The 14,154-nt window shown below is 36.4% G+C and overlaps 1 protein-coding gene across 1 annotated transcript in view; it reads left to right on the forward strand.

The window, feature by feature from the left end:
- Positions 1-14,154, forward strand: part of PTAC3 (plastid transcriptionally active 3) — a 35,256-nt gene that overhangs the window by 5,265 nt on the left and 15,837 nt on the right. Inside the window, exons 2-6 of the mRNA XM_006854278.4 lie at positions 170-341; positions 459-676; positions 1,364-1,427; positions 5,137-5,209; positions 10,691-10,768. Coding sequence (XP_006854340.2) covers positions 170-341; positions 459-676; positions 1,364-1,427; positions 5,137-5,209; positions 10,691-10,768 — 605 coding nt within the window. The remainder of the gene's footprint in view (positions 1-169; positions 342-458; positions 677-1,363; positions 1,428-5,136; positions 5,210-10,690; positions 10,769-14,154) is intronic.

Genomic DNA, 14,154 nt, shown 5'->3' on the forward strand with positions numbered 1-14,154 from the left:
TTGGCTTGAAAAACTGAAGATTATGCTAGAATTTTAGAAAATGGCTGCCATTGGTAATTATTTTCCTTCAATGGCGAACATATGCATGCCTGTTGGTAAAGAATTGAACATTATAAAATATGACATCCATTTTCTGAGTGCATCTAACGTAACTTTCGAATCATTGCAGATGCAATCCTTACGTATGGAACTAAGTGCTGGTCATCGCCCACTACATGAAACTTTCATTGCATTGATTCACTTGTTTGGCTCGAAAGGCCTCTCAGTTAAAGGTCAGGAAATTCTTGCTGCCATGGAGAAGTTGAACTATGACATCCGCAAGGCATGGCTAACACTTATTGGTGAGTTCCTGTTAGCTAACTCCGTACACTATATGAATTTGTGTAAGAGAAAGCGAGGCTTTAGTCTTTTTATACTGATGTTTTCATGTAATATAATATAATGCTGTTGGTGAGCAGAGGAGCTAATTCGAAATGGTCATCTCGACAATGCAAACAAGGTATTCTTGAGGGGTGCAGAAGGAGGATTAAGAGCCACTGATGAACTCTATGATCTTCTTATTGAGGAGGATTGTAAAGCTGGCGATCATTCCAACGCTTTAACTGTTGCTTATGAAATGGAGGCGGCAGGAAGAATGGCAACTACGTTCCATTTTAACTGTCTTCTTAGTGTACAAGTAAGATGGATAGAGGGGTATACTTCTCTTTTTTTATTTCTTGTTTAGGATTAATTGCTTGCAGGTCGCCCCAATTTGATTTCAGGAGATGTATGGAATTGCTCGGCAATCCATATTCGGTTCCTTATTCCTGATCTTTAATCCAAATTGGTAAAATCTTTATTTTATTGAAAATTAAATGTTTGAAACCCATATCCCCTTTTACCTTTTTGATGAAAATAAATACTATTGTTGCGCTGTTATTTTAATAACTCCAAATCAGCGTGTGTTTTCCATAGCAGCCTTAGATAGGGATATCTCTTCGATCACAAGTAAACCAGAAGAATATTAAATATATCCCTGTTTGATCATATTATTGTGTTACTTACTGAAATTAATTATGCTCAAGTTTGGTACTAAACTTGATTTGTTTAACTTATTGAAGTATTTGAGAATGGTTTTCCTATTCTTTTTCTGTTTTGATCTTACCTTAGGTTTCCTTGTGGTGTGAACTGTGAAAAATGTTGTGGAACCTTGTTATGAACTCTTGGTCTCATATTTTTGCTTGACAAAGTGTTTCCTAAAGTTCTTCATGAATGACAAACATTAACAATTTTTTATAACTTGGGCAGTGCTTTTTCAAACGGAATGTTTTTTGTTATGCTGAAGGCATCTATAATTTACTTACGTCTTGATTTTATTTTGTAGGCAACTTGTGGGATTCCAGAAATAGCCTTTGCAACATTTGAAAACATGGAATATGGAGGAGAAGGTTTTCTTTTCTTCTTTTATTTTCTCTTTTGTATGCATCAGTGAAAATGTCCCTTGTGTATATATTTTCTCATTTACCATTATCTTTAACGTGGTTAACAAAATGAGGTAAATGTGATGTGTTTTTTTTTTTAAGGAGGTTAATATCCAGTGATTGATGTTCTTCAAACACCATAGTTACTCATTATAAGTAACTTGAAGTATTAGGAAGCTTTAGAGGGTGGTAGGTGTCATTCAGATATGAATGAGTTTTGGTTGAGGGAAGAGAAAACTCTCTTGTAAATTAGTTTCAAAGCAAGCAGATTTTAACATGCTGCCATAGAGTCTTTGTTTCCATGTTAATATACAAGTGCATGGCAACTATCTCAATCTTGTCTGCTTATTAATTTAAAGGCCATAAGGAATTCATCATTGGAGGATTTGTCTTGTTTGAACATAAGCTTTTCATTTTTGTGGACTTAACCATCTTGTTTATTTCGCAATAATGCATGTGTTTTTGCGACTATTGAATTCTAGAGTCAAACAATGCGAACAGCACATACATGAAAGTTGAATTTGGGAAAATACATGATTGTGTGCATTTTTTTCCATATATAAATGCCCCACAGGCTAGGTTTCATGGATGACGGTGGGGTTAGATTTGATGGTTCTCTGTTAGCTTTTCTATCAAGAAGGAAGGGGGCTTAAGAGTTATTGACTCTCTCTCTCTCGCATACCATTTTTTAAATGCTATGTTAGCAGGATCTTTGATTGTTATTTTTAGTAAACGCTATTGGAGCTGGGTTTTGTTGGAGGTTATTGGTGTAAAGCATCCATCTAGATACAGTAGTTTTTGAAGATGCTTCAGTATAGAAAAAATATTATAAATATCTTTACGTATCCTAAGTAGTATTGGTCAAAATTGTAATAAGTAAAAATAAAAATCTCAAGAGTCCAGGTAAATAATGAGATTCTGATTCATGTGCATAAACTATGGAGTTTGGAGGGTGGTTTTGAAAAATCTACCAGTCCAGTCATCATAGCTTTCCTTTGTGTTTGGATCAACTGAGGGAGCCCATATTTGAGAAGGCATTTAAAAGAAGAAAAAAAAAGGCCCTGCACGATGGAAAGGAAAGTTTCTGCTTGAGGGCAGGATTTCCTTTTAGTTTGGATCAACTGAGGGAGCCCATATTTGAGAAGGCATTTACAAGAAGAAAAAAAAAGGCCCTGCAATATGGAAAGGAAAGTTTCTGCTTGAGGGCAGGATTAACCTTCTGGAGGCTATACCTTCCCATGGTAGTCCTCAATGGGTTCCCATGGTCAGAAAGTTACCTAGATATATATTATGGAGGGGAGGACGACTGGAAATGTTTTCATCTTCTCAATGTCCTCAAGGTCTTCAAGATGTTTGAAAAGTCACAATTGTGTGGAGAGGTGAAGAAATGGATCCTCATTGGGTTTGCAAAGTTGTGAAGTTAATGAGGTATATATTATGGAGGAGGAGGTCTGGAAATGTTTCCATCTTCTCGATGTTTCAAGGTCCTCAAGATGTTTTAGAAGTCATCATGAGATTTCTTATTGAGTGGAGGGACGAAGTAAAGTTGTCATCTACACAAGTAGAAGGGTGTCTATCCTCTATAAGCCTTAGCCTAATGGAGGAGCATCTGATATCACATCTTTGGTGCTCCCGAGCAATAGTGTGCAGCATGGCGAACAGACTTCGAAGGATGCTAAAGAGGTCCTGGGATGGTTTATGGGGCTTGGATGACTGTGAAAGCATTGGCTGGGGAGTTAAATGAAGGTGCTAGTATGAAATATGGAGGGCATGCACATTTTTGAAGCAACTAATGGTTTGGGGAGGATACAGTGGGCAATCCCTTCCTGAGGATTTTTGCAAAAATATTGAAGTGCCTGAAGTGAGAGAATGCCCAGGTTGTTGAGCTAGTGAACTGGCATGCCCCCCCGAGAATGACTCTCATCGATGAGGAGATGAAGCAGTTGAGGATTTTGTGAATTGCAATAACACTCCTGGCCATCCTCTTCTACTCTACCTTCATGGTTGTTTACTTTCTTCTGGTGAGCTCTTAGTGACAAAATACTTGTCTTGATCATTTGATCATAAGTAAAATAAAGCCTTCCTTTTCCCTAGCTTTATTTGTAGGGAAAGGTTGACCACCTTCTCCATTGCAATTTCATGTAAAAAAGAAGGGGCCATGTGTGATCTCCTGTGTTTGCTCTGGTTCTTTTTTTTTTTCCCCCTCTAAGATAGAGTTGATACATAAGTTTTTTGAAGAATGAACATTGGCGATTGGAATAGAAGGGGGTCATTACTGTTTTGGGCACGTTATTCTACAAGTTTCACTACAGTCCTTTGTAGGACATGCATGGGTAGATAGTCATATTTTTTAGAAACAAAAGAAGTGATGAGTGAGGTGTTCAAAAGATCCGAATGAACAGAAATAACACATGAATGATGATAACTATCATTTCCCTATACCTGATTATGATGGGTGCTATGAAAGCAATCGTTTGATCTGCATATGTTAGGGCAATTGTTACAGATTGAGTTGAAGTTTTCATGATCCATTTTATGGCTCTTTTAGCTCTACATACTCAACATGAGAGGAAGCTTTGGCACTATATGATCTTGACCAAGTTTTTATGACTATTGAAGGAACTCCAATGAGATGTAAGATAGCTACAAAGAGTGGTGGCATTCTAAGGAAGCTCATAACTCAATTGAGTAACGTATGTTGCGTACTCTCACAACATAGAAACATGAGGGTTTTTTTGGTGCTGGAGTGCAAGGTAACAGCTCCAGATGAGAGTGCGACGTTGATCATGGCTCATGAAGAGCCTCCGCAAGTTGATCCCCGCAGCAATAGGACCCTTTGGATAGTTCCTATCCTAGCTCTGGGTAGCTCATAAAACAAGTAGGCATGGATAGCCTCATAGCTTTTATATGAACTTGTACATTCAATGTTAGAATTATAACCCATTTAAACTCACTAATAGGTGATCTGGGTGATGTGAAATCAATAAAGGATGGTTCACTGAAAAAAATGTTGTAGTGATGGATTTGGGTGTTGGACACTGCTCTCCATTCTAGTCCCATTCATTTTTCTACTCTTTCTTTTATTCTCCTAATAAATCCTTCAAGCATTAAAAAGAATATGTGCCTTCATTATTTCTGTTGGATTTTGTTATATACATCAACATTTGTCTAGTTTGTGCATGCTGGCTCGTTTTTATGACTATCCAGGACAAGAGCTTCCATTGTTCATCTAGTAGCAAGGCAAGTATGAATATGTTCTGCTATTCCCATAGATAAGCAATTGGTTGGCTAATTGGCTCACTGATTTTGATCTAAATTGGAGCAATGATCTTCTGACGTTTAGGGAAAGTTTTTCTGGAAAGTTGTCTCTTGTCACCGCTTTGACTTCCTTTATTGATCAAAGTGGTGGTCAGAAACCTTTTCCTTCAAAAGTTGTGGTGGCCATGTTTTCCTTCAAAATTTGTGGTAGCTATTAAGAAGATGGCTGCCTTATATTCTGAATATAGAGATTGTATACTCTCTTTTGTACTTGTTAATTTCTTGTGTCATATATTTATGTTCCACAAACAAAGAAGCAATTATATTCTCCTTTTAAAATTAGGAGGGTCGTGATGAAGGTTTGGGTATCCCCCTTTTTATGATTATAATGGTCTTCATGAGTAATATGTTTTTGCAGATTTCATGAAACCTGATACAGAGAGTTACAATTGGGTGATTCAAGCATACACTAGAGCTGAATCCTATGATAGGTAGGTTTCATGGTTATGATTTCTTTCAACAGGACGTTGTACATCCTTTATTAATTTTAGCATATCCCAGAAAAAACGACATCAGACAGCTTTTAGTTTCTTTATTTATTGATTATTATGGGTCCTATTTTATCTTTTCTGAAAGTTTAGTCCTGTAACTGGAAATTTATTTTCCTTCGATGTTGATTTGTAAAATTGCCTGTTATACCTAAATCTAGATAGGGTAAAATTATGCGTTTCATGTTCTACTACAATAATGTTATCTTGGAAGCCTTAATTGTTTCTGCACTTGTTTTCCTTTCTATTTTGAATTAAGTCTTATTCAATGTGAAATCTATTTTTATTTTACTATTTTCTAGTAAATTGGTACTTGCATCCATAACGGGACCTTTTGAATTTTGGGCTGTGTGAAGAATTGCTACATATCAGATTTTTTGCATTTACCCTTATTGTTCTATATCCTGCATGTTTATTTTGCTTATATCAGATAGTAGTTGTTAACTTTGGATCTTTGTCTCCTGAGAGTAAATCCTCAGCTGAAGCACAAACTAGACTAGATAGTTTCATGCTTGCAGCGACCCTTTCTCCTAACAATTATTATAGTGGCAAATGTTATCAACTTTGAACATCGTGGTGCATGATGGGCTTCTGCCAAATGAACGGAATTTGGATATGAACAGGCATGTGTGTGCATCTGTGTGTGTGTGTGTGTCCACGTGTGTGTGTATAGTAATATAGTAAAATTGCGCCTTTAAAAACCATAAAATCAATTCACTATGTTGACAAATCTCAAAAAAGCAAAATTTGAGAACACCATCAAAATTACTTTTTTTAACCCAATAAACACATGCCATCCGTTTGATGGGATGATTAGATCTAGGCCTTAGAGAGCCTCTTTTCTAAACCCAAATTATGTTGATGGTTTATAGACAGTAGGTGTGGAACTCTAAAAAAGAAAAAATCTATTTGGAGTTCTTAAAGGCCTAGAGCTCAATGTCCACCAAATGGACGATCTAGATTGATTGTTGGAGAGTGACTCACTTTGATTTTTTTCTAGGATGCAAATTCAACTTTTTCTTTTTGGCAGTGATTGTTGGAATGAAGAGAGTGTAAGTTTGAAATTTTGAGTTCATACAAATGTGGTTGTTTAAAAGAGTGGTTTCATTTTATTATAACGAGATGGAGACAAGTTATATATATATATATATATAATCTTGCTTTTGTATCTCAATCTTATGGACAAGCGCATAGCATGGACGACGTAAGGTAGGATAATGCCGTACTGTCAATAGGGATGCGGGATAATCCATGGATATCATTATGCATAAATATGGTTTTCATTTGTGTCTTTCCAAGTGTTAAGGGCCAAGTGGAACTTAGATGTTATTGTTCTGCCAAATAAGTTGGGGCTAGACCTTGGCATGTTGATGATCTAGATTTTGGCGGCGTCCGAGATGCTACTTGGGATGGATGGCAATCAAAGCTAAAGCTGTCACAAATTTGTATTGGCTCTTCTCCTCCATAAGATTTGGCGTTAAAATCATGTCACTTGTACAACATGGTAGAGTCATCGATAACATTTGGATTTAGCTTGAAAGGTGGACATCTCAATAGTGATTGTTGCATTTTTCATCATGCTGGCGGGATTGTGATTGGAACTGCTTTATCTATATCCTCGACTAGATGTATTGATGCTTTTTGAGAGATGATGTTTTCTTGTTGTGTTAATATCAATTAGAGAAACGAGCTTGAGTTGCTTGCATATCAGAAATTGGATTATGGTATGACGTCGAATACAACAAATTCCACTTTGTGAGAGTATATAGCTCTCTCTTGTGTAGATAGAAACTTAGTAATGGACTGGATTTGTTAAATTAATCATGTTTACAGAAAACTGATCCTATGATCGGCTTAGGGGAAGATATCACTGACAAGGTTTGTGATTGGAAAATAATTCAGAGCAGAGCGGGTGATCTTGAATGGTACAGATGGTTCAATCTTGGCTGCTTTTGAACCTCACTTTCTCAACAAAACAAGATTGAGATTTTAATAATTATAGAACATCATAGAGATACATTACACACATTAATAGATAGATATGATAAAGGGTGTGGTTTGCATAAGGTTGCAATTTTAAACAATCAAATTAAGGCGCATCTCCAAATTGTATCATAAGTGTAATTTTGGTGTCAAAATTTTTTAGGATGGCTGGAGAATCCACTTTCTTTTCTAATTATGAAACTCTAAACTCCAAAAATGCTTGAAATCACATAGATGTATAAACACACGAAAATCATGAAAATGGACGGTTCAGATAAAGTGTTGCAAGATGCACTATTTTTGGGACTATAAATGTTTTTTTTTTTTTTTTTTCAATATTCATACATCTCGATGTCGAGATGAACAATTAAAGGGTTTTCCAACATCAAAACGACCTTCTTAGATGGATTTTTGAGGTCCACCTTAATTCTGCATTTTAAGGTTGCAACCTTTTATATGCCTATAATAAAACCTCAAATGGGATATTTATATATTCGTTTCCGAAATGCATGTGGAGAATGATGAATAGATCTTGTTATGGGGCATATGGTGTCATCCAATGATTCGAGACATGTGCATAGCTTGAAGATCTAGATCATAATCATAGTTGTTGGAAACACTTGAGATCTCAAATTGTTTTAGAAATCGGAATCACGGAATTGCGGTTGGATAGAAGATTCGTGTTTTCAGAATCAATGTCCAAGGGGAATCACAATAAATGAGATTCCTACTTTATAGTAATCGAATTTCAACCCAATTGGAATAAGGATCCCTACATACATGGAATTGAAATTCCGACAGCTTTGGAATTGAGTTTCTAACCTAGTTAGAATCAACCCATATAGAAATGAGATTCTTTCATATATAGAATCGTGATTATGACATCTTTGGAATTGAGTTTTTGATGTATTTAGAGTCAAGATTCATACCAGTTTGGAATCAAGATTCATATCAGTTTGGAATCGAGTTTCAACCCACATGGCAATCGAGACCTGAAGAAGGTTTCTGTAGATATGAACTCAATGTATTGAGCAGTGTTTGCAAAATCGAACTAGCGGACATGGGCCTGGTTTAACCGGCCTAACCGGTAAACCAGCCAATTCAATCATTCTAATCGGGCAAGTCCCGAGCGGTCAAAAAAGTGTTGAAAAAATAAAAAATATACAAAAAAAAAAAAATCTACTAAAATATGAAAAGCATATAAAGAATGATTAGAACAAAACACATTGAAATGAAGTTGAAAATTAATGAAAATAATAGATTTTAACAAATCGATCTTTGAATTAAAGTGAGTATTAATGACAAAAGCAAATTTTAATCTTTACCATAATGTAAAGATTATTAAAAAAATACCTGACAAACCAAATTCCTTATTTTTGAGAATTTATATACATTTTTTTGAATTTTTTTTTAAAAACCGGTCGATCACCAAAACCAGCTAAAACCGGAACCGGCCACTGGCTGGTTCTGATCTAACCGGATGGTTAGCTGTTAGATCACCTGGTTTTTCTAATAATGGTATTGAGTTATTAACTATTGAGCCTCAGACAAAATATTAGAAGTAAGGTCAATCAATAGACACTCGAGTCCAACAAGAAAATTGTCTACATACAAATATTGTCTCATAAATTTTCAAAATGTTATTTTGATTTCATTGTTATAGTTCAGAATATGACTGTCTGTGCCATGGTGTTGTCTGTGTTGTAGTTTGTTGTCATTTGTCATTTGCTGTCAAAAAGATAATTGCATCTTGTTACTTGAGATTTGGTGTTGAGCTCGAGCAATTTGATGTTTTGACATCGTAAACATTAAATTCTCCAAGAAAGATATGCTTTGACATCGTAAACATCAGTTCTCCAAAAAAATAATAAAAAAAGTAGTGGAAATACTTTACATATTGAGTGTTATGTGCCTTGTGATAATAAGGGTGAAGATGTGGAGTATTTAATTTTTAGTGCTCTAAGGACCAAGTTCTCTTGATTTTAACGCTCCAACGCCTTAGTTATACTTGCCTTTGTTACCCACAAAAGACATTAGAATTATACATGTTGAGTACTTAACTCTAAATATTTGCATTTGATGATTGATTCATGCTACAAATACTTCAACATTGCATTCATCGGATTATTATTTGGAGCACCTATAAATCATGGGAAACAATGTTCTCCAAATAATGAAAACCAGAATCCATAAATATTTGCGATGAGATTCTACATTCAATGAATCACAATTCTGTGCACCTATGAACATCAATACTTGATTTTGTGGAATCAGGATTTAAAAAAAACTCAGATTGAGATTTTATGAAGGTGGAAGCAAGATTCCATGTTGACTGAATCGTAGTTTCTTGCGCCTATGAACCAAGGTACTTGATGTTGCGGATTCTAGATTTAAAAAAAAAACCCCAAAACGAGATTCGTTTTTTTTTTGAAACCAACCAAAACGAGATTTATTATATCTAGGATTGGGAATTAACAAATGTGGAATCAAGATTCAGTAAATGTTAGAATTGAGATTTGAAAAAGTTGGAATCGAGATTCTACACATCTTGGGATTAAGATTTGGAAAAAGTTGGAATCGAGATTCCTGACTTCAAAAAAACCGGTTACATGAAGATTTCTTGTTGGAATCACCGAATCGCAATTCCAAAGCAGAAGTGTGACCTGGGCCGAGAGATTCTAGTAACCATCTAGATCCCTCTTTTCCTTTGTTCGAGACCCTGATCTAAGTAATTGCCCATAAAGATCACTTATCTTGGAAGGATCCACATGTTACTATTTTGTAAATGAGTTATTAGTCTAGGGTGGATAATCTTCTGTATAAAGGAAGAAGCAACTACTCATTGATATTGACTCATGCAAGTACTCATTGAGGAACTATCTTCCATCTGTAGCTCTTTAGTATTACCTATTCAAGCTTTCATGTGGATGAAGTAGAGGCCTTCTGGTATGATGGCTGTGACTCCTTGATCTTTCATTGGCAACTCTTTGATATTAGTTATTCAAGTTTTCATTTCGACAAAGTAGAGGCCTTTCGATGTGATAGCTGTGAGCCACGGTGATTCTGTAAGAGTAACCATTTGCTAGTTATTAGTTTATGTGATGAATGATTACATCTGCAAATGAATGGATCGCATTTATTAAATGTCACTCTGAATGTGTTTGTCAACAATACTTACCCAAAAAAAATAAAATGTGCCCGTTAATAATTACTTAATATGGACTTACAATAAGGCTACGACCCACAATGAGTTTTGGAATGAAATTTGAAATTCCCAATTTGGTAAACACTAAAGAGTAATGAAACTATGCATGCTTTTTGTTGATAATCCCCATGTAATTTGGCTTTAATTTGATGTAATAAGGTATTATGGTCCTTTGCTTTTGAATATTTGTTGTTTTTGTGTTTATTGAACTTAGTTCTTTATGGTTGAACATGCAGGGTTCAAGATGTTGCAGAATTGCTAGGAATGATGGTTGAAGATCACAAGCGCTTGCAGCCAAATGTGAGGACATATGCGTAAGCTCTAACTCTTCCATGTGCATCTATTAGTTTCTTTAATGAACCTTGAAACTTCTTTGTAATATTGTTTGGAATTCATCTTATTTATTACTTTTTGTTGGAACCACATGCTGATAGTTAGGGAAAGGGAACTAAATTTGGAGTCTATGAGATGTAAGTGTTCTGGTTCCTTTCTGTAATCGTTATCTGCGATGGATGCCTATTAGAGTCAATCACATGTATGTTCAACAATTCAAAAAAAGGAGGAAACAAAAAGTGCTTAACAGAGTCATTTCAATTACAATGTATATGAACATTTGTATTGATAAATAAATAATGTACAATTTTAATGATTTCAGAGAATTACAAAAGATAAAGTGGGGTTTATACAAAAGAAGGGAACATCTCAGATCAGGGGATGGTCTAAATGGTGGTTGACAAACATTTAGTGTGGGATACCCCTTCCTTTGCTAGGATGTCAACTAAGAAATTTGCTTCTCGCGGGTGTGTACAAGTGGTATAATCTGCACAGGCATGGGGAGAGCTCTGTGGCACAGCGAATAGTGTTCTCAGAGTCACCTTCAATGAGGATATTTGAGTCCCAATTTTTTTTCGAACCAGTGGAGACCAGAAAAAGAGCATTTTTTTTCATGAGTGGCATCAGTAAAGCCTATCGACCCTGAGTAGTTGAGAAGTGTTTCACCTTGGTACCTTCTATTGGTTTCTCCTATGCCTGCCTGACCCAGGTTTTTCTTAGAACTACAGTCAAAGTTGACTTTGACTGCCCCAAGGGTGGATGCAGCCGTACAGAGGATTTGGGGGGAGAATTAGATGAGAACTGTATATAATTTGTTTCCATTGGGTAACCAGGTCTTTCGAAAAGTAGATGCTCAATTATTTTCATGAAAGAGCCAAATGAGATGATGGAGGTTCTGATTCACTCGATAAAGGATGCTGTTCAAAGATAAGAGGACTTGAAAATTCTGCAATTACATTCCAGCCTCATTGACCATCACCATACAATGGCTAGGACTGTCATCTTCCATAGGAGCAGCACTGGGGTTGATAAAGGAGGAGAGAGCCATGAACATATAAGGTTCACAACCGAAACAAGGTTGACCTGCTGCCAAGTCACAAAGTTCAGGGAAGAAGGCCCAAATTTTAGAGGCTGTTCTGCAGTAAAGAGAGATGATTGGCCGTCTCCTCACTGTCCTTATACATAATACATTGATTCAGTGATGAGAAGCCTCTGTTTTGGATGTCATCAAGTGTAAGGACTTTGTTCAAGACTGCTAGCCACCCAAAAGCCTGGATCTTAGAGGAGGCTGGGACAGTCCAAACTCTTGGAGCCCCTGCTGATCCTTGTACCTGAGAAAAGTGCTAATTTGTGGCAGTTAGAACTTTTGTAGCTGAAAAAGACTGGAAGATGACGATTCGGACAGGGGCTCTAGATAATCTCTGTCTTCACCACAAAGAGGGATGAAGTGGCCCCTTAGCTTCATTACATGGCTGCAAACTCAAGAACTTCATATACTTTGGGTTTCAGCAAAATGAAAAGCTCTATATGTGCTGATCCCTGATAGTTCTACCATGCCAGGAACATGTATATCTTGATTCGGTGCTATTCGGAAAAGCATTGGGTACATCTTCCTTCCAACCTGAGATGTCCGATCTGTAGTTCTTTTGGAAAATGAATATGGTTACCTGGTTTTTCCGTAGGGAAAAAATTCCTTTGTCAATTTAGGATAGAGTTGACTGATTTTTAGGGGAAAAGGATATAACGAATGTATGAATATGCAATTTAGTCCCTTGTATATTGTTTACACACAGAAATGACAAATTCCCTTTTGAGGTAATAATTATCAAAGAACACAATGGACTGGCTGATTGTATGGACATTCATAATATAGTAGACACATGGTAAACCTCTCAACCAACCCTCTCCCACAAAATGCAACATTGTTAGAGATAAGCAATATGTTGTTCACTAGTCACTTAACTGTTTTGAGATGGTCACAACACGACAAACATGTAACCTGCTAGATTAAAATGATATAACGAAGGTTGACAGTGCCATGGAATGCATTCTAAGAATAGGGCTCTCAATGGGGTTAGGTCGACCTGCGGGGGATTCAACTTCTGGACCTGGTAGGTTGGGTTCTGGTCTGGGTTGACCCTACACGATCCGATCCTGATAAGCATATTATAATATCATACAATGTAATACATAATAGTTTATTGTAATATTCAATATTATATTTATAAATTATGCCATACAATTATATTTTTTATATATCAGATAATATAGTGGATGTTATTTTACATATATTATTATATTATATTGTATAATAATATAATATAATGAGCTGTATTCTCTCTCTAACCTCTCTCTGTTTTAGACGCACCACCCACCCATTTCTCGCTTAAGCAACGTAGGACTAAATGTAAAAAGGATCAGAGAAGGAAAAAAAAAAGAAGCTGTAGCCCCTATTCTTACAATAAGAAGTGACATTTATGCAGTGACATAAAAGTCTTTGCTATCCGTTATTATAGGTTACTTATGTTTTCTCCTTCATATTCTCAATTGCCTACTGAGTTGGCATAGAAGACCTGAAAGCTAAAATCACCCCCATCTTGTAAGTGGTTTCATGTGTCAATGCTCGGTGCAATCCTTCCTGAGCTCAGAACAAGACGCTGGGGAAAATCGTTGGAGAGTGAAAGGCAGGTTATTTATAGTTCAACCATGGAGTCTTTTCCAACTACATTGCTTATTGTCGCAGAAATGTCATGGCTGAGAGCAACTGGCATATCTTTACATGAGGTTTTCAAAGTTTACATACATGCCCCTGCTTCATCCCACTCACCTTACAAATTGGGCAGGCAACAAAGTCCTCAAAAAGTACAACCCCTTAAACTCTCTCTCAACAATCCACGTTGGAAACCCCATGAAAGCTTCAGTATAAGCTCCAAAAAAACCCACCTCTATTGAAATGAGATCATGACAACAATGGCACCCAAAACCTTATCTCTCTCCATTGTATACAGCCAAGTAAAGAAACCAGTGACCAGCTGATTAGTGATTACCTCCATTTCCAATTGGTTATTGAGTCTTCAATGAAAGCTACGTTTTTGTTCTGAAATAGAGATAGAAAGAGAGAGGGATTGAATTTGGGGAGAGAGTTGCCATTAGAGGGATGCTATTTCCAGTGGAGCTACCTGTGTCAGGACAGCCATTGGCCATGCAGTTTTGGGTTTCTTCAATGGTGGAGCAGGTGGTTCCTTTGTAGAGAGGTGGATAGAGGTCAACTACCCATTTTCCTTAGAAGAGAAACATCATGGTGTCTCTGGCTCTGCAGCAAGAGATTTTCAGAAACTAGAGAGGAAATGTAGAGGGGAAAAGCTAG

The sequence above is a fragment of the Amborella trichopoda genome, chromosome 7 (genome assembly GCF_054954075.1).
Source record: "Amborella trichopoda isolate Santa Cruz 75 chromosome 7, AtrichopodaSantaCruz75HAP2 v2.0, whole genome shotgun sequence".
In the NCBI taxonomy this organism is placed as follows: Eukaryota; Viridiplantae; Streptophyta; class Magnoliopsida; order Amborellales; family Amborellaceae; genus Amborella; species Amborella trichopoda.